Source organism: Puccinia triticina, chromosome 5A (genome assembly GCF_026914185.1).
Source record: "Puccinia triticina chromosome 5A, complete sequence".
NCBI lineage: Eukaryota > Fungi > Basidiomycota > Pucciniomycetes > Pucciniales > Pucciniaceae > Puccinia > Puccinia triticina.
The window spans coordinates 881,677-901,911 of record NC_070562.1 but is presented as its reverse complement, the minus strand read 5'-3'; the positions used below and the strand labels follow the sequence as shown (position 1 = coordinate 901,911).

Sequence of the window (20,235 nt, the reverse complement as noted above, 5' to 3'; positions counted from 1 at the left end):
GGAGAAATGTAAAACAGTTCCATGTGCATATGCATCTGGAAATTGCAAAAACAAAAACAAAAAAACAACTGAGCGGCTGATCTACGTGAAGGGGTTGTGACCTCAGATGAACTGTGGAACAGCAAAGCCAGTCTTGAATTCAACCATTCTTCCACCCCTTTTACATACTATTCTAGCCATTTTTTGGTGAATTTCTAGGAAACTCCTATCACTTTGAGGGAATCATTTATATAAACTACTTTTGATAAAGTATGTGAAGAATTCATTTCACCCACATGTTTTGGATTGATTTCACATCTCAAATTTCAAAATATAACAATGGGGCAAAAGAAGTTGTCATGTCAAATGCAATGGCGGGTAGGTACAGTATGTATATCAGTAACATACCAATATTGTAACAATTTTTTGCTTTTTACCACTACCACTAACATAACAGAAGTGTGCTACAATATCACACCTCAGGTAGCTTTATTTTTTTTACATTATATACAATATCTGGCGGCGCAGAGGGGCAGATATTGGAAAATTTATTGGAAAGAGGAGGCCATTTAACCCTCTGTAATGTGTTACTCAGTGGTTAACGTGTTGATAGTAAAGTCAGCCTGAAAAAATTTACCCCTTTAAAATACCGTCCCGGGCTTAAAAGTTGTTGTTACTAATATCAATACCACCTGAGCATAGTAACAGCAAGTGTTACACTACACAGATAAAGGCAGCTATTTTACTGTATTGAAACAACCAATTTTTGTCACATTCATGAGGCTAGCAGTTACTGCACCACTCTGTAGCTGTCTTGTAAAGGGGGTTGAGAAATCGACTCCCAAAAATTAAAAAATCGACTCCCAAATCAAGTTTACGTCGCGCGGCGGTCCGCGCGACGTCTGTCCCGGGTCCCCATGACCCAATTTTGACCCGGAGGCATTTTGGGAGTTGATTTTGTAATTCCGCAATCCCAAACAATAGTCAGAATTTTAATTTTGCAAAAAAAAAATTATACCTCCGCACTGGGGCACCCAAAGCCCCCCATAATTTTACAGCACTCTAAATACACTCTCTAGAGCATATGTTAAGCTTCACGGCATTAGCACACCTCAGGGAGACCCTGTGTAGCCAGGGGCGGATTTGGCGGATTTCCTACTAACGCAATGCGCCATGTCCTGAGATACGGTGATCCAAATGCCCCCAAAATTCTACTGCACTCTAAATAAACTCCCTAGAGCATATTTTAAGCTTCACGGCATTAGCACACCTCAGGGAGACCCTGTGTAGCCGGGGGCGGATTTGGCGGATTTTCTACTAACACAATGCGCCATGTCCTGAGATAACATTTTTGCGGTCTGTATTGGTAATTGTAGATAGGAGGGCGGGTAATCCTTTGAGCAGCCTCTGTCTTTTTTTATCTCTTCTTGATCAGAAGATATAGAGGGTTCAAGTGAGGATAAGTAGTAGGAAATCTGCCAAATCCACCCCCCCGGCTACACAGGGTCTCCCTGACACTACAAACATTTATTATCTGCCCAAAAAAAAAAAAAAGTCAACATGAAAAAATAAAACCAAAATTTCACTCAGGGGAACAAACTGAGCATGCTGAGCCAAAAAAAATAGGGGGTTAATTAATTGACTCCCCTAAATTTGAGTTCCGACTCCCAAATGTCGCGGACGTCCGGGAGACCGCCGCAAGACGTCCCCTGCGGGTCAACCAGACCTCAATTTGACCCGGCCGACTTTTAGGAGTCGGAACTCAAATTCCTCCCGAAAGTTTGGGAGTCAGAAATTTAATTCCAAAATATTCCCATCAAATCAAATAAATTCAATAAATCCTCAATGGGGCATCCAAATGCCCCCAAAATTTGACAGCCATCTGGGGAAACACCTTTGAGCATATTGTGAGCTTCACGGCGGGATTACACATCAGCAACACCTCATATGAGTGTGGGGTGGATTTCGCGGATTTCCTACTAAGGCAAACCACCAAATCCTGAGCTACGGTGCTCCAGAAGCCTGCAGATTTTTTTCTGCCACATAAATACACTCTCTAGAGCATATGTTAAGCTTCACGGCATTAGCACACCTCAGGGAGAGCCTGTGTAGCCGGGGGCGGATTTGGCGGATTTCCTACTACCGCAATGCGCCATATCCTGAGATATGGTGATCCAAATGCCCCCAGAATATTTCTGACACATAAAAACACTCTCTAGAAAATATTTTGAGATTTACAGGTGTATTACACATCAGGGAAATCCCGTGTAGCCGGGGGCAGATTTGGCGGATTTCCTACTACCGCAATGCGCCATATCCTGAGATATGGTGATCCAAATGCCCCCAAAATTTTTCTGCCACATAAATAAACTCTCTAGAGCATTTGGTGAGCCTCACGGCATTAGCACACCTCAGGGAGACTCTGTTCCGCGGGGGGGGGGGGGGTGGATTTGGCAAATTTCCTACTACTTATCCTCACTTGAACCCTCTATATCTTCTGATCAAGAAGAAATAAAAAAATTCGGAGGGTGCTCAAAGGATTCCCTGCCCTCTTATCTACAATTACCGACACAGAACGCAAAAAAATTCCTAACGGCGTAGGACAGCGCAGAGGAAGAAAACTACGCCAATTGCCTTAGTAGGAAATCCGCCTAATCCGCCCCCGGCTACACAGGATTTCCCTGATGTGTAATACACCTGTAAATCTCAAAATATGTTCTAGAGAGTGTTTTTATGTGTCAGAAATATTTTGGGGGCATTTGGATCACCATATCTCAGGATATGGCGCATTGCGGTAGTAGGAAATCCGCCAAATCCGCCCCGGCTACACAGGCTCTCCCTGAGGTGTGCTAATGCCGTGAAGCTTAACATATGCTCTAGAGAGTGTATTTATGTGGCAGAAAAAAATCTGCAGGCTTCTGGAGCACCGTAGCTCAGGATTTGGTGGTTTGCCTTAGTAGGAAATCCGCGAAATCCACCCCACACTCATATGAGGTGTTGCTGATGTGTAATCCCACCGTGAAGCTCACAATATGCTCAAAGGTGTTTTTCCAGATGGCTGTAAAATTTTGGGGGCATTTGGATGCCCCATTGAGGATTTATTGAATTTATTTGATTTGATGGGAATATTTTGGAATTAAATTTCCGACTCCCAAACTTTTGGGAGGAATTCGAGTTCCGACTCCCAAAAGTCGGCCGGGTCAAATTGAGGTCTGGTTGACCCGCAGGGGACGTCTTGCGGCGGTCTCCCGGACGTCCGCGACATTTGGGAGTCGGAACTCGAATTTATGGGAGTCGATTAATTAACCCCCAAAAAATGAAATGTCCCAAACTGAGCAAAAAACATTGGACACTGTTTTGGGATGGTTTTTTTTCACAAGCCTGGCGGGCCTGGAGCGGGCTTGAGCGGGCCTGAGACGGGCCTGCCCAAAAAGCACATTGGGTCAGTATTAAAGGAGTTTTTCCTTGCCCTGGGAGCTTCTTGAGCTTTTGATGGGCCCAAATCTCAACATGGGCTTTTGGTGGTCTAGAAGTATCAATCCGGGCCACTGAATAGCCCATGGGCCTTTGAATTCCCAGAAAGCCCACCATGAGCCCCCACATAGCTAATGGGCTCTTGGTGGCCCATGAAGATCCCTATGGGCCAACAGATACTTCCATCATGGGATCCCATGGGCTTTTTGCTTCCTTTCTGGGCCACCAAAAGCCCATGGGGAGCTTTTTGGACCACCAAAAGCCCATGAGGATATCTGTTGGCCCATGGAGATCTTCATGGGCCACCAAAAGCCCATGAGGGTATCTGTTGGCCCATGGAGATCTTCATGGGCTACCAACAACCCATTAGCTATGTGGGGGCTCATGGTGGGCTTTCTGGGAATTCAAAGGCCCATGGGCTATTCATTGGCCCAGGTCAATACTTCTAGACCACCAAAAGCCCATGTTGAGATTTTGGGCCCATCAAAAGCCCAAGAAGCTCCCAGGGCAATGCAAAACTTCTTCAATACTGAGCCAATGTGCTTTTGGGGCAGGCCCGTCTCAGGCCCGCTCAAGGCCCGCTCAAGCCCGCTCCAGGCCCGCCAGGCCCGTGAAAAAAAACCATCCCAAAAAATTGTCCAATGATTTTTGCTCAGTTTGGGACATTTTATTTTTTTGGCTCAGCATGCTCAGTTTGTTCCCCTGAGTGAAATTTTGGTTTTATTTTTTTCATGTTGACTTTTTTTTTTTTTTTGGGCAAAATAATAAATGTTTGTAGTGTGAGGTTTTCAAATGCCGTGAAGCTTAACATATGCTCTAGAGAGTTTATTTATGTGGCAGAAAAACTTTGGGGGCATTTGGATCACCGTATCTCAGGACATGGCGCATTGCGTTAGTAGGAAATCCGCCAAATCCGCCCCCGGCTACACAGGGTCTCCCTGAGGTGTGCTAATGCCGTGAAGCTTAACATATGCTCTAGAGAGTGTATTTAGAGTGCTGTAAAATTTTGGGGGGCTTTGGGTGCCCCAGTGCGGAGGTGTAAATTTTTCTTTATTTTCCGGCATTTTTTGCGAAATTAAAATTCCGACTCCTGTTTGGGATCGCGGAATTACAAAATCAACTCCCAAATTTCCCCCGGGTCAAAATTGGGTCATGGGGACCCGGGACAGACGTTGCGCGGCGGTCCGCGCAACGTAAACTCGATTTGGAAGTTGATTGATTAATTTTTGGGAGTCAATTTCTCAACCCCCCTTGTAAAAATGGTGGGTAAATTTAGCATTAGGGTGGCAGTGCTAACCACAACCTTTCCTTTGCAGTGTTACCATTATGCCACCCCTGCTAAGCTATTTTATGCTCTGAAACGGTCCTTGCAGCGGAAAAAAAGTCTAAAAATCTGCTAAATAGTGCTGTAGCGCAGCGTAAAAGGCGCTTGTTTGTGCCCTTTGCGCGTAGCTTCAGCACAGAGATGGCTCAATTCTGCTACTTGATACCAATTTGTAGGGGAATTGTAATACTCTAAGGTGAAAATAGCTGGTACAGAATTGCTTTTAGCTGATAACAGAGAGGTTTTTAATTCCCAGTTCCTTTTAAGATGTGATATCTATCTGCAAAGGGATTTCACACCACAGTAAAAAGAATTTGGGGATGCAAGAGTTGATTTGGAAATGTAAAACATGAGTTAGGATTGTAATGAACTTGACTTCAGTATGAATTCAATGTAGTTGAATGATAGTTCAAATTGAATAGTTACATATCAATCCAAATTAGATTGGCCTATTGTTATTGCCAAGTAATGAAACAATTCAAACATCAGATAGTAAGGAATTCTGCCTCAATTCAGACAAAAACTAGCACCAAATTCAGCTGTGGCACTCCTTGAGGAGTGCCCCCAAAGCTTCCCTGGTGTTAACTCAGTAGCTTTCTCAACAACCTTGACTCGCATCCTCGGTGACATCGAAAATAATCAAGTCTACTGGTTTTCCGTCAACAATCTTGAATGGGACCACTGAGGGACCTCCTCAATACCCGCCGAGTCCGATTGTCATAAGCCTACCCTCCTCAATCTTGGTACCGGACAGACAACACCCTGGCTCCTCCCTGCAGTATTCCCTCCTGCCCTGGTCTTCCTGCCGTTTAGGCCTTGCACTCGCCTCCTGCCCTCGACTTCCCCCCTCCAGCTCCGCCTTCCATTCAACCCAGCACCTTGCCGCCCTCTGCCCATCCTCCCCAATGCTCAGCCAGCTCTGCACCAACTGTTGTGCTGGTAGCTCGCAGGAATGGATGATTTCTATTACATATATGGTGTTCAAAATTGCATAAGATGTGTTTACATAACAGCATAACATGTGATTTTGGCTGGGAGATGTCAGTGTACATAAAACTTAAAGTGAAATCTCCCAGCCAAAATTGCAGCTTATGCTGTTATGTAAAAAAATCTTATGCAATTTTGAACACCATAATAGTAGAGAAATCATATATGTACTACCTACAATATGTCTGTGACAGTTGTCGCAGTCGAGAACTACATATATGTCACAACACCAACCTGCCGCCTCTCCGCTGCCTGCTCGCTGATCGTCTATGCCACACTTGTCGCCGCCTATCTCGCCAGCCACAACAGCCGTCTCTCCCCGCCGCCCTCGCCCTAATCATCACATCCCTCAGCCTCGCCACCGTCATCATTGTCTGTCTGCTGCTCCTCAGACTCACCCAGCTGCAGCTCAACGCCCCCGTCTACGAGCCCTCCAGCACGCCCTTCAGGCTGCCCTGTGCACTCCCCCTTGTTCTCCTCCTCCAAAACATAGCCTGGCTCAGCCTTTGTTGGCCTCCAGTCACTGGCCAGTAACCAACTCCATATCCTCGTCACCTCAGTTCCTTCCCCCTTGTCATTACTTGTTGACCTCGCCTGTAATCAGACTGACAAGCTCGTCGTCTCATTCACGCCCAACTTGTCCTCAACCTCACCTCCGCCCGACCCCCTGGCCGCTTGCCTGCTGTCCACGACTAGCCCTCAACTGAGCCCCCGGGCTCCCCGACGCCCTCGACGGCCACGCACGACCGCCAAGACGACCCCTTGTATAGTGCATCAAGGGCGTCTAGGCACATGCCCAAGTTCGGGGGTGAAAAGCCCAAGCCCGCTTGGCCAAGCCCAAAGTGCGCGTGGCACACCCAAAACCCCCGCTTGGCACATGGCCAAGTTGGCGGGGTTCGGCACAAAGCCCCGCTTGGCCGAGGCCAAGCAAGGGCAAAGACTAGCACATCGAATCAAATCGATTTGAGTATTTGTATTTGTATTCGATTCGATTCAAATAATGCTGGGTCCTATTTTGGCTCGAATATTAGAGTGAATTTGAATATTTGCTCACATTGCCACCCGGGGCCTTTTTGGCCCCGAAGGAGCATACATAGGCCCTCTGCTGATCCCGGGGGCCCCCAGAGACCGCCGGGGCTGCAGATATGACCAGTGGACCACTGACACTGACTATACCAGTGACTACGACCAGCGACCACGGACCGCCGACCATGGTGACAGCCAACGCTCCCCCACCACAAACCAAAACAATTTCGCAATCTGATCCACCGCCGGCATCCAAAAACCTTCTGAAGAGACGTAAATCGCTTGGTGTCAACCAATCGGAGACGGCAATATCGTTTTTTGGACCTCCTGATTCTGAAGGAAAACGGACATGCTTGATCGAGGAGTGCGGCGATACGCTAGTGGCAAACAAAACGACTAAGGCCAATTTCGTCAACCACATAGCTTGTAAGCATCCTGGAGAATGGAAGCTTGCACTCGAAGCTGCCGAAAATGCCAAAGAAGGCATTGAAACTCCGCAAAGCTCTGGTACCCCCGCCCCGGCCGCTCCCCAAACGTCTAAAGCTAAAGGACCTCTCCAACAGCTGATGCTCAAGTCTTGACAGGCTAATTTTGAAACCAATCTTATCGACTGGATCATTTCAGACCAACTCCCTTATGCGAAAGTCAAAAGTCCCAATTTCATCAAGATGATCCAAGGACTAGACTCGGGGATCTCAATCATGAGTGAACATACATTATCTCGCCGAATAAAGGCCCTGTATGCGGATAGTAAGCCCGTTGTGTTTACCTTCTTGAAAAATGAATCCGACCAATTCTCTTTCACAACCGATATCTGGTCCTCAGCTGGCGGAACCCCTTATATTTCACTTACTTGTCATTTTATATTGAAAGCTTGGAAATCAACTTCAGCAACAATCGGCTTCAAACCCTTCCGAGAAAAGCACACGGGCATCAATATCCACGACAAGATCCTTGAGATCTTTGAAGATTTTTTTTGTCATCACGAACTCGGCTTGACTTCCAAAAAGCGAAAATCAATCCACATTGATGATTCTTCTGATGAGGAATCCAGCTCATCCAATACCCCCGATGATGATGAAAATAGTCAATCTAAAGAATCTATTGAGATTAACGAAATGGATCTCTCGTATCTGGGCAAGCAAATACTATAAATCACCCTGGACAACGCTTCAAACAACAACAAATTTATTGAGACCGCCCTCACCACCAAAATGCTGATCTCCCCAGAAGCTCATATCAGATGTTTTGGACATATCCTCAACCTTGCGGCGAACAAAGTTCTCAATGTCATTGAGAATTCCTTAACAAAACTTCAAGCATTTGTTTTACATGTCCGACATTCTGATAAGGTCTTCAGTGCATTTCAGCAACTCTGTAAGGATAATGATGTTAAACCATCTAGACCGGTCATCAACATCGCCACACGCTGGAATTCCACCTTCGACATGCTTGATTCCGCTCTTGTTCAATGATTAGTGATTGACGACCTTATCTCTTCATACATGAAATCTAACCGAGCTAGTCAAAAGGCAAAAAAGAAGAAATCTGGATCAAAGAAGAAAGGGAAAAATAGCTTGGGCACATCTCATATTATCGATGCGGTGCAGGGGGCAAATGATAGGAAAACTTGTGAGATTGTCAGCAATCCTTGCAGATTTTAGTTGTATTTGTTGTCACTCAGCTCGGTTTTGCATTGCTAAAATAAGACATTTTTCATATAACAGGAAGTGATAACCAATGACGAATGGAATCTATTTAAATGGTTTCACACATTCTTGGAGAAGTTCCAACAGGTGTCGATTGACACCCAAGGCAAATTCTACGCAACTCTCACGATCGTTATCCCGTGGTACAAGGCGCTCATGGATCACTGCAACAAAACCATCAACAAGTTCACCAAATCTCGTCAACCATTGAGATCAGTGATGATTGAAGCAGCTAATGCTGCTCTCGAGAAACTCCAAGGCTACTACTCGGTCCACACCCACCACTCTGTCCTTGCAGTTGTTTTGGATCCCCGATTCAAGCTCGCTCTTTTTGAAGAACAATCAATCAACCCCAATGACGAGAGACCCGATATAAATGTTGATACTGGTACCCAGATTCAGTTCTGAGATGAAGCGATGTCGATTTTACAATTGGCTTTCAAAGATTACTCGACAAAGTATTCAGTCAAGAAGAAATCCACCTCTGAATCCGAGTCAGTTTCCAAGAAGGTCAACAATAAAATCCAGTTCCACCCGTTACAAAAATATAAGAAGACATCCAAGCCAAGTTCAAACAACGAAATCAAGACCTACCTGAAAATGCCTGAGCCAGATTTTGAGAAAGACATCATTGAATGGTGGAAGGAGAATCAGTATGTACTTCCAACACTTTCAATGATGGCGAAGGACTACCTTGCAATTCCGGCCAGTTCAGCGGCAAGTGAACGGGTCTTCTCTCAGTCAGGTAATCTAGTTGCGGTAAAAAGATTTAATCTCACAGGTGACTCAGTTGAATCTAACATGTGCATGAGGTCTTGGCTCCTGGGAAATTTAGTTGATATTGCTTATAATTCAATTAAAACTGAGCAGTAGTTTTACCTTTTTTTCTCTATTTGCTTTTAAAAATTAATAGTACAGTATAGATAAACATGAAATAGCTATTACTTGAGTGAAAAAAAGAAATATATTGCTTTCTTGTGTTGACAAAATAACCAAAAATACCATTTTTGGTGTTTTTGGTACAATTTGAGTCGATTTGAGTCGAATATCTCCGAATACTCCAGTATTCGCCGAATCAGTATTCAACAGTCTCAAAAAACACGTCGAATACCACTGTGCTAGTCTTTGAGCAAGGGTGCCACGCACACTAAAGCTCACCATTCCAAGGTGAAGGGGTCATCGCACCCCTTCCTCACTGTCATCACTTTCCAGATTTGCAGGTTAAGGTTATTCATTGCTAGCTATATCACATAGATGTATATTACTACTATTTAGATACATTTTTTATCTTTATTTTTATTTTTATTTGTTTATCAATGTGTAATACATAATAATAATAGTAATAAGCAGTAGAATACCTTATTTTAGGAAGGGGCAGCCAAGATGGGCCCAGTGATTTCCTGGTATTCAGCACATGGGTGGTAAAGCCGCCAACAATGATAAAAAAAATGAGTTGACTTTTCTGGGGTAATTGCTTTGTTGATTGCGTTCTTGATCTTGGTAACTAAAGCTGTCCAATTGGGCAGCTCTTTTGATCGGAAATAGGCTTTAATTGAGTGAAAGCTGTACTCGATTGGATTGAGGAACGGGGAGTATTTTGGAAGGAATTTGATCTGAATCAATTTTGAGGTGCTGAGCGATTGTCGGACCTCGTCAAAGCGCTTGCCTTGATGGATTGGGGCATTATCAATGACTAGAGACCAAGGCGGCTACGCCGCTGTACTTTTTACATTTTTTAATCTAGAACCCTAGTCTGCCTTCCCATAAAAAACCATAAATAAAAGTCTACAATTATCCACCAAGTTCAAAGTCTACAATTATCCACCAAGTAGTTATTTAGTGAGTGCTGTAGCACCTCTCTATACCACAGTTGAGATTTCCAAACATTTTCAACAGACATTTGAATGATGATCTTTGAAAATCTGGTAATCATCATCATGGACAGTGGGCAGAGAAGTTTTTTGCCACTTCTTTTGAGAGGTAAGGAGATCTCATAAGACTTCAAGTTTTAAAAAATATGCTGGTAGAAAATAGGTCTACCCACTGTTCTCTTTCCTCATACTGCTTTAGTCATATGCTGTTTCTCCAGTATCATGATTCAGTTGAATTGAAAAATGACCATTCAAGTGGAAGGATGCATGATCTGTGGATTTCCTAATAAAAATCAAGTAAAGCTTCACAGGAGCAATAAGGGCTCAGTTATCCATTTTTTGAGAGTGAGAGGAATTTCACCCATGCTCTGACCTCCAAGAGAAAGGCTGCCTTACAAGCCCAAGCTCATGTTAGAGGAGAACCACTACATGTAGGACACAGAAGAGCTTACTGATACAAGCTTGTGTTCAAGTTTGGAGGAGAATGGTCACTGTTGCCTTAAATCCTAGTGGATTTGATTTTAAAAGGGCGGAATTGATTTTAAATTTATGCAAGTTTGAAAACTGGCTGATCATTCCATAGGAAAATTTGTTTGGATCAGACTGAGAAAAGGGTATTGGGGGACTTCCTGTTGGGTCTGGAAGCCCCGCAGAATTCAATTTACACCAACAATTATGTCATTGTTAATATTTGGTCAACAGGAAAATGTTTTCCTAACCTGTGATTTAGGGATGGCATTGCTACCTGTTTGCGGGTACCTGCTTTCAGGAGCAGGTGCCGGGTGTGGGTGTCCAATATCAGTAAAATTCCAGGCAGGTACCTGCGTGTTAAGTGCTGTACCTACAGGGTAGGGATGGCGCTGGGTACCTGTCGCCTGTAGGCGGGTACCTGTCTGGTGTGGCAGGTCCCGCCAGCGGGTGCGGGTGTCTCAAGTTTTTGAAAATTTGGGCAGGTACCCGCACCCGCCACGGGTACCTGGGTGCAAAGTGACTGTGATTCATCATTTTCATGTCGCTGGTCATTGGTCTGATAGTGGTTTTAGTTTAAGATCTAGCTAGGCATCTGGAGCTCTCTAAATGCCCTTGGGAAGTCCTCCACTATATAAATATTAGTGCTTGCTTCCAATTCAACAACATGATTTTCCTTGGTGGGTCTCCAATGAATATCAACTACTCTAGCGGACTGACGTCAAAGGTGGAGAAAGTGTTGGACAAGCTCTTGGGCCCACAGATTGGCAACATTGTTGCTTTCCCGAAGGGGGGACACCAATTTCACCATTGATGTGTAGCCAGCCACCTTCCGGCCGGAAAGCGTCAAGCCTCGACAGCCTGGGGCAGAAACCTGACCAAGCTGGGCAGTGATCTGAGTTTGATGTGGATAGCTTGGTGTCAATAGATGGGCAAGCCGAGCTTGTTCTTTCCTCCAAAGATCAACAGTCGGGCTGGGGTCGAGACTGAGTGAAGCGGATCACTTGCAAGGTCTTCTTTTTGATCTGATATCTCATAGGGGCCGTAGAATTGGCTTGACGCCATTCCCTGTTGAGGAGTCGCTGAATAAAACAAAAAAGTGGCTTTGATAGTGCAAGATATACATTCAAGGCACGCACAAGAGTTGGAAACTGAGGTCTGGCATCCGCAGATAAGGCGCCATTAGAATTGTTGAGGTGAGAAAGTCTAGCACTCATCGCACCAAAAGGTTTGCCAAAGATGATGTCTGAGTGGTATCCTAAAGCATTGACAAGGTTTTCACAGTGATTAGTCAAGCCCATGGGAAGCGTTGATTGGCAGGATCACCAAGACTATGTATGAGGGAGGTATGGTTATAATTATATTGCGGTCGGGTTTTGTATGGCTTCACTCAGCTGCCATGCAATGTAATCGCGAAACGCCCACCAGGTGGCATGGAAAATGTGGAGTGAGCAGGGCCACCGTCCTTGAAGAGCTTTTGTTGGAAGATGCCATCGAGTGGATCCAGGCGGAGCTTTTGCAACACATACATCCAGTCATTGAGCCCCTTTCGTTCCACATGAGAGACACCAAAAGTATGTGGCTGATGGAGGGATCGAGGAGGCTATGACATATTTTTGGCCAGTTGCAACGTCCTCCCCAGCGCCTTGGCGCCTAGTAATTGTTGATTGACAATCCCAGCCCGGCGAGCGCAACGAACGCGCCAAGGGAGACCATCCAATAGCAAGGTTTCTATCTAGCGGTGGTCGGAGAAGTGTATGATCTGGTCAGGAGCACTTCATCTTTGTGGCGCAGGATTGAGACCACATGCTTACATATGTATCAAGAGTCGTTGCCTGCAATGGCCATTGTGGCACTGAGATTGTTGTGCGCAATTGGAAGCTTGGTGACGGCCTAGTGTTTGAAAGAGGTTACCAGGGTTGAGGCATTGAGTTTGAGGAGTCGGGCAGGCACGTTGAATCCAAATGGCTATTTAAGGTGAAGCCTCATGTAGTTTCATTTGACCCAGGCATCCTGCCGCTGTAATTCCAGCATGCAGTTTGTCCTCACCCCCCTCCGCTGCTGCACTTGCACAGTTTGAGGGGCAAAGAGTGGGCCCCCCACTGGTCCGTGGCCTTTGCTGCGGGCTGGGGGCCTTCACGTCCATCCCTTTTGACCTGTGCACTTGACGCAGGCTGGGGGGGGAGCCTGTGGGCACAGCATTGCTGATGTTGGAAGGCTGGGTTGAGATTTTTTTTTATTGTTGTATTCTTATGTAGGGGAAATTTTTTGTCTGTTAATTGCTTTTTTGTAAGGGGGAAACCCTTGATTTTTTTTTCTTCTCATTTTTGTATTTATAGGGGGAACCCTTGATCTTTTTTTTTGTGATTTTGGAAAAACTGTGTCTTTAATAAACTTGGATGATTATAGAATCGGGAGGAAGCCTAGCACCAAGACTCCCAAGGAAGAGGCAGAACTGATCCGCGCCTACCCCCTTAGCCTTGGTGTTGTCCGCGTTGAGGAGTTTGTGATAGATGAAACCCTCCTCCAACAGGGCACCTATCAAGGTCACCTGCTTTGCCTTGGGTACCACTGCAAAAAAAACTGTGTCAACTGTGAGCAGTTGACATGCGGTAACTCTGAGGAAGCTTGTGGTGTTACACCAGCCTTACCCAAGGTTTGACTCAACCAAAGCGTCAATGCACAGTCACTGTGCACCTTGCACAGTGACTGTGCCAACAAAGGCACTTGTGCATTCAGGTGGAGTTACAATGGTAGCTTGGCTTGAGTATCCTGCATGTCAACTGCAAGCAGTTGACCAATTTTTTTTTGCAGTGTACAAGACTCAAGACAGCAGGTTGGCCTTGATTCAACGCAAAAGTCAGCAAGAAACCAAAAAAGAATGGAAGAGAAAACACCTACCGGAGGGAGCATATCCGTGAGATCGACCCAAGTGAAGATCAAATCCAGCCTCATCAACGTACACAACCTTCCGCCCAAGATCAAGCCCATGGCAATTCACAAAATTCACCCGTTGCTGAGTAAGGTAGGGCTGATTCCACAACGCCGGTATGTTGGTAGCCTGTTTCCATGATATGTCCATATCATGGATCAGGTTGCTGATTGCCTGAGTCAATATTTTGACATCAAACTTGTCCTTGAGGAACTTAGCAAGCTCTGGAAGTGTAGTTGAGGATTGCTGATCAAGCTGCATGAGGATCTCAGTCTTCATCTTGTCGGTGAACTTGCTGGGGCGTTTTTTTTGTGTCTTGACAAGGTTTGGATCTTCAGCTTTGATACACTGAATTTGATGTCGCGATACTTTGAAGGTTTTCTCAGCATCAACCACCTTCATACTGTTTCCAATAACATTGTTGCGTATGAGTTCGCGGACCTCAGGTGTAATCATTGCATTTGGTTTTCATTCTTTATGGGCAAGTCAATCGTTTTTGTAGGTTTGTTTATCATTGATCTTGGCTTTGGCCTTTTTGATTACTTCCTGTTGAGCAATCTTCTTGTTCACATCCCGCAGATCCTTGACAAGCGCCTTGGCCTTTTCTTGATTTGCCGTGAGCTCCAGTTCCTCGGAGGTGGACATCTACAAAAAAGTGGTCAACAAGAAAAAAACCCTCAATCAGAAAAATGGACTCAGCAGTCACTAAGTAGTATAAATTTACTCACCTGGAAAGATTTTTTGTTCTTGTGTTGTTGTTGAGTGGGTGTGGTGGGTGGTTGAGGTGTAGTTGCCGGCACGACTGCCGGTGATCTCATTGGCCCAGAGCTTGGGGCCGGCCAGGCAAGACTTGGGCATGTGCCAAGATCCGCGGCCTGCCCGACCCCCCCGATCAAGCCCTCTGGGCACCCTCCAAACCCCCGGTGGCGCTCAGCCGCGCGGGACTGGGGCATGTGCCCAGACGCGCTTGATGTACTTTAACCTACAGACCCCAAGACAGCGCACCTGGCCACCTCAACGATGATTGGCCATCCCAAGAGCGCCCTCCAGCCCATCCTAGCCTCCTCCATTCTGCTCGCCCTCCAAACTTGAAGCCACCCAACAGGCCCCAACTGTACAAGCACAGCCCCATCTCCTGGAAGCCCCTCAGAGAAGGCTTAGCCACGCAGAACCCTCTTTTCCCTCTTGGATCCAAGCAACTGGAACGACCAATAGTTGGCGGCCCCTCCCTTTTCCGCTCTTCACCACGCCCCAAGCAGCTGCTCACCCACAAGGGCCAACGACCACCAGGGGGCCATCCTCGAGCCTGTACGTCGCCACAACCCGCTCTTGCCCGCTTTATCCTCCCATCTGCGCCTTTCAAGGGCCGGCTGACCCTGGAACGGCGCCCGCCAACCCCCCTTGGTCTCTACAACCACCAAAACACAACATGGCCCGGCCTTTGTTGGCTGGTGGTCTTCGCTTCGCCCCCCCTCCATCGACAACCCCCCGACACCCTCATTGCTGCCCTTTGCACCAACTTCCTTGCCGCGGACACCCGCTCCAAAGACTGCCCCCAACCTCACCTCCTCGACTGTATTGTGCAGATTACTGTTAGTCTCCCTTACTTACCAATGATAACTGAGATTCGATACCTGGGATCAACACATGAAGAGCTGACTGCCACTGGCCTGTACTATGCATTTTGTTTTGCCTTTATATAGAGTTCCAGCTTTTGCTTCAGTCTACTGTCTAGGAGCCAAATGCATATGCATGGGCCTGGATAATGCGTCAACCCTCTTGTGGGGTTAGGGTTTTGTTCCTTGCACTTCCTGTGCGCTTGAGTCAAGCCTGGGTCTTGACACCCAACCATGCCTTAAGTTCAAGAAACCAAAGAAGAGGGTTTGATGAGAATGGCTTCTAGCACCCTGTGGATGCTGATGTGCCTGACCAGTTTGGCAAGAAAGTCTGCAAGCTTAACAAAGCCTCCCAGTGAGGCAGCCCTGCAGGTTCTCTGTCTCACAGAGAGGCTTAGCTGCAAAAACCTGTATCTGGCCTGAGAGCCCCAGGAATATCAGCCTGTATCAGGCTTTTTTTCACTTTTTCCTTTTTTGTAACTCAACCGTCAGCCCGCTGAGGCTGCCCCTCAGGACTTAAGAAGTGCTCGGGAGTGCGCTTCTTCTGATGCAATTTAGGCCTTGTAGCTGCCAATATAAGGCCTGATCCTTGCGTTTGAAGTTTTCAAACACCGAGAAAAGTGGACCATATTGAGAGAACTTTTTTTCGTAAATACATGTGGCTTTGTATCAAAATCTGTTTCAATCTATTGAAAGGCACTTGAATACTGCATTCTTGCTTACATCAGCAGGAATGCGTCTCAAAAAGAGGCCCTTTTCAAACTGCTCTCCAGGCCATGAACCAAGTGCTATCAGCCTGTGACTGCCGCCAAATTGAAGAGGAGAAGCAGGCCTTTCTTTGATATCTGGGGCGGGACTCAGTTCTTTTGGGAAGTGGGGTTTTTGGGGGCACAAAGTTGGACACCTGCAAAAACTAAGAGCTGTACGCGTGGCTCTCACGCCAGGAATCAGGGATCCCATGCAAGTCCCTCCCTGACGGGAGGTCGCACTTCGTGCGAGGCGCTTTGCGCCGCACCCCCCGGCAGGCAAGGGACTTGTGCTAAGTTCGGAAAGTCTGCGGCATTTGCTTTGGAACAAATGTAGCTGAGCTGAATCAACTGGCAAACCACTGCTATTGGTGGGCTTGGTTGAGTTATGTAACTCAGTTCTTGTCTTTTCTTGTATTCTTCATCCATGTCAGTTATGTTTCACATACATTGTATGTACTACATATTGTGTTTTGAATAATTCTTGGACATTTGGGTAATCCCCCCCTCCATCACAAAAACACCAAATTCACTTGATGTATGCCAAAAATGGGGTTCACTCACAGATTCTATTGGTATCCAGCTACCAGTGCCTCCCAGACCCCAAAAGTGTAGCTTTTAAACTTTCCGGTGCAGAACTAATTTTGGAAAAGTGTCCAAGCTTTTTTCAAAACACAATACAACATGTGACATAGAATATTATTAGTGCAAGCTGAATAACATAGGATGAGGTTTTTGTTGTGCTTCGTGTCGACAGGAAAAATAATCAGCCGCCCAACGTGGGGCTCGAACCCACGACAATTCGATGCCGAACTCCGATGTGGAGATTGGAACCCTGTAAGAGTCGAATGCTCTACCAACTGAGCTAGCCGGGCGGAAAGGAGGGATGGGTGACAGACATGCCGAAGGTGGGTATATGATCCCATCAGTGGCGAATATCTATCTGCCCTCGACAAAGGAAGTGGCAGCCAGGACACGGACAGGCACGATGACCACAACCAGAACCACCGCAAGCACCGAGCAGGATGACCAGCAAACGACCAGCCTACGCCAGCAGCCACCCATCCCACGAACCCAACCACTCGGCCATCCAGGCAGCATCCCCAGGCTTCTCACCACCCCCCGACACTCCCACGGCCTACTACTCCCCACTAAGCACCGCCCACCCCCTCATCCTGCCCACCATCCCCCAGCGCAGGAAATCAAAACCAAACACTACAACCACCACCACCAGCACCGCCAACTTCAACAACTTCAACAACACCAATAACCCAAACAAGCGTCGCAAGAGCTCCTACCCCGCCCACCAGCACCAGCTCCGGGATGACGGAATCGAGGGCTACGAGCAGCCCGCGGCTAGCCCCGCCTACCAGCCCCTAAACACGCTGACAGAGCAGCAGCAACAGAAAGAGGACGGCGAGCTGGAGAACGACCCCGAGGAAGAAGAGAACCGCAAAGAACTCAACGACGACGACTACACCGTCCGCAAACGCGAGGATCTCTTGAACAAGGACAGACTCAAGTCGGCCGTCTTCTCCCCCTTAGCTTCTCCCGCAATTCTGTCCTTCTCAAGCCGTCTTTTATCGTGCGTCTCTGTTCCCTAGGATTCTGTTGGAACACTTCGACCCGCAGCAGATGGACAGGTACAGCGAGTACCGGAACTCCGGGCTGGCGAAGGCGAACGTGCGCAAGGTAACCGCTCTCTCTGCTTTTCTGGAGGGGCGGCGCAAGCAGGGCTGATCATATGGGCCACTCAGCTGGCTAATAGTATCCTCCAGCAGTCGGTCAGCGAGCGAGTGACGATCGTGATCCGGGGCTTCGCGAAAGTGTTTGTCGGACACATGGTCGAACAAGGTACGTCTCCCTGCCCCCCTCAGCCCTGCAACACCCGTTCCTTTTTTTTTTGTTTCCCCCTTCCCCCAGATTGATTTACCTTCCACACATGATGGCCGGACACAAAATAGCCTTGGAGGTCCAGAAGCGCAGGGGAGGCACCGGGCCGATCGCCCAGCACGACTTGAAGGAGGCCTATCGGGCCTATCTGTCCGAGCGCGACCGCGGCGGAAGCGACCGGCGGAAGATGTTTACCAAATAGACCTCCCCGGAAGATGTTTACCAAATAGACCCCCCCATCCTGATACTTGCCCAAAGCTGTCCTGTCAAACCTTGCTGTAAAATCATAGATTGTGTACATACTAGTTGAAATGTGGTGGGCCGCCGTGTTGGATGTATGTAGAAATGGGAGAGGCTTGCACCCTGATGGCCTTGTCGGCCGGCAGTGCGTCATTGAGATCGCCCCGGGTGGCTGGGGACAGCAGCCGGGTTTCCGGCTGCCCCCGCGGCGGAGGCACTCCCCGAACCTCCCCGAACCCTCTCACCAGCACCTCGTGTGCTCGGCGGCCAACGAAAACCAGCCACCCTGTGCTTTGGCAATCACTGACAGCCTTTTCGACACCTGCGGCCTCCGCTCTGCCCTTTCGCGCACCCACCCAGCATCATGAAGAAGAAAGGCGGCTCGTCCCGCTTCCCAGTCGTACGTTGGCTCCAGGATGCTTGCTCTCTCGACTCTCCTTCCACGCCCAAAAAACAAAGAAGAAATTGCAAGGTTCTGAGAAACTGACGAGGAATGCATATCTCATTTGTGTTCCGCCCCTTCTGGTTTTTTTACGAAAGGACAGGCCCGAATAAAGAAGATCATGCAGGCGGATGAAGATGTAGGTAAAGTTGCCCAAGCGACCCCATTGCTAGTTTGTATGCGTCCCAATTCCAGACCCCCGCTGCCCTTTACCTCTCCGAGCCCCTCGATCCTCTGCCAATCACCACGCCCTCGCTCTAGTCGCACATGGACGCCCCTGTGATCGGCCCGTGTATGCTGACGCGTTTTCCCTCTTCTTCCCCATGCCTCACAGCCAAAGCGGTAGAGATGTTCATGCAATCCTTGGTCGAGGCGGCCGTCGAGGAAGCCCAACGGCGCGGGTCGCGAAAAGTGCAAGCATACCACCTGTAAGTGCACCCCCAAGACCCTGCGGACCGCGACAGTTTTTGTTTTTCTTTGTTCTGACTCCTCAGCCATATTTTGCCGACAGGAAACAAGCAATCAATGTCACGCCGGCGTTCGATTTCCTGAAAGACATCGTCGCCAAGATCGCCGATCCGGTGCATGGAGCAGCCGACGACCCGGAGCCTTCCTCGGCCAAGCGGTCGACGGGCAAGCACAAGGAGGAGGACGAGGACGCGATGGGCGAGGACGAGGAGGACTCCGGGGCCGGCGGGGCTGACGACGACGACGAAGAATACTACTAGCGGCCATTCACTTCTTGTTCTCCTTCCTTTCTTACCCTCCTACACGCTGCGTCTGGATGTTCTTGTCGTCCTGCTTTTGCCCAAACACCAGAAGAAGAAGAAGAAGAAACCTGGCCCAGAAGCTGGAACAGCTTAAGAATCCACAACCAAAATGTGTAGAAAAAAACCCTATCCTTCCCTGTTTTTATCCTTCCTCATTTTTCTTCTTATATATACATTAGCATCTGTTGATATGGAATTACCTTGGAAGAAGAATGCCTACGACAACAATCCAATGCCCAGTGCCTATCATTTGGCCACTATAGCAGACAGTGGTTTTTGGTGTTTTTGGCACGCACGTTGAGAAAACTTGCTGCATGCGAAAAAAAACTGTCTCCATAAAAGCACCAGGTTCCAGAGGTTCAGTCCCACCCTTTGGAGGGGGCAAATCTCCTGTGCATGTGCGCATTCTCTGTGGGAGATGATTCCCATAAGTGTCTGATCAATATACCGTTTAATTGGAAGTATGTATAAAATAGACTGGTGAGCAGAGGGAAGGAATCTCCGATCTGTTGTCTAAATTCCTCTTGTTTAGATGCGAGCAGAATCAAGAATTTTAGGCTCAATGAACATCCAGCTGTGGCGTACAATGTAAGGCCCGGTTGAATTCATCATAGCCTGAACTTCTTGGCTTCAGTGACATTCTTTGTGCTTAAGGGACACACAAGGTAAAATCACCAACACGCACAGGCGAGCACGATTGATATACATTCGTAACGAGAGTGTGGAGGTATTTCGATTCCTAGATGACATCTCTTGTA

At 47.4% G+C, this 20,235-nt stretch overlaps 3 protein-coding genes across 3 annotated transcripts; 2 read left to right on the top strand and 1 right to left on the bottom strand.

Annotated features, from left to right (window-relative positions):
* Positions 1-11,759: 11,759 nt before the first annotated feature.
* PtA15_5A93 (uncharacterized protein) lies at positions 11,760-12,139 on the bottom strand (the record flags this gene model as incomplete). The annotated part of the gene is made up of 2 exons (XM_053169754.1): positions 11,760-11,906; positions 11,978-12,139. 2 exons carry the CDS (start codon positions 12,137-12,139, stop codon positions 11,760-11,762), a joined length of 309 nt encoding a protein of 102 aa, XP_053020078.1.
* Positions 12,140-17,157: 5,018 nt separating this feature from the next.
* Positions 17,158-18,227, top strand: PtA15_5A92 (uncharacterized protein; the record flags this gene model as incomplete). Its single annotated transcript, XM_053169743.1, has 4 exons — positions 17,158-17,654; positions 17,737-17,824; positions 17,890-17,986; positions 18,097-18,227. The coding sequence occupies 4 exons, from the start codon at positions 17,158-17,160 to the stop codon at positions 18,225-18,227; spliced, it is 813 nt and encodes a 270-aa protein (XP_053020077.1).
* Positions 18,228-18,629: 402 nt separating this feature from the next.
* PtA15_5A91 (uncharacterized protein) lies at positions 18,630-19,666 on the top strand (the record flags this gene model as incomplete). Its single annotated transcript, XM_053169732.1, has 5 exons — positions 18,630-18,665; positions 18,811-18,883; positions 19,042-19,135; positions 19,219-19,332; positions 19,657-19,666. The coding sequence occupies 5 exons, from the start codon at positions 18,630-18,632 to the stop codon at positions 19,664-19,666; spliced, it is 327 nt and encodes a 108-aa protein (XP_053020076.1).
* Positions 19,667-20,235: the final 569 nt, after the last annotated feature.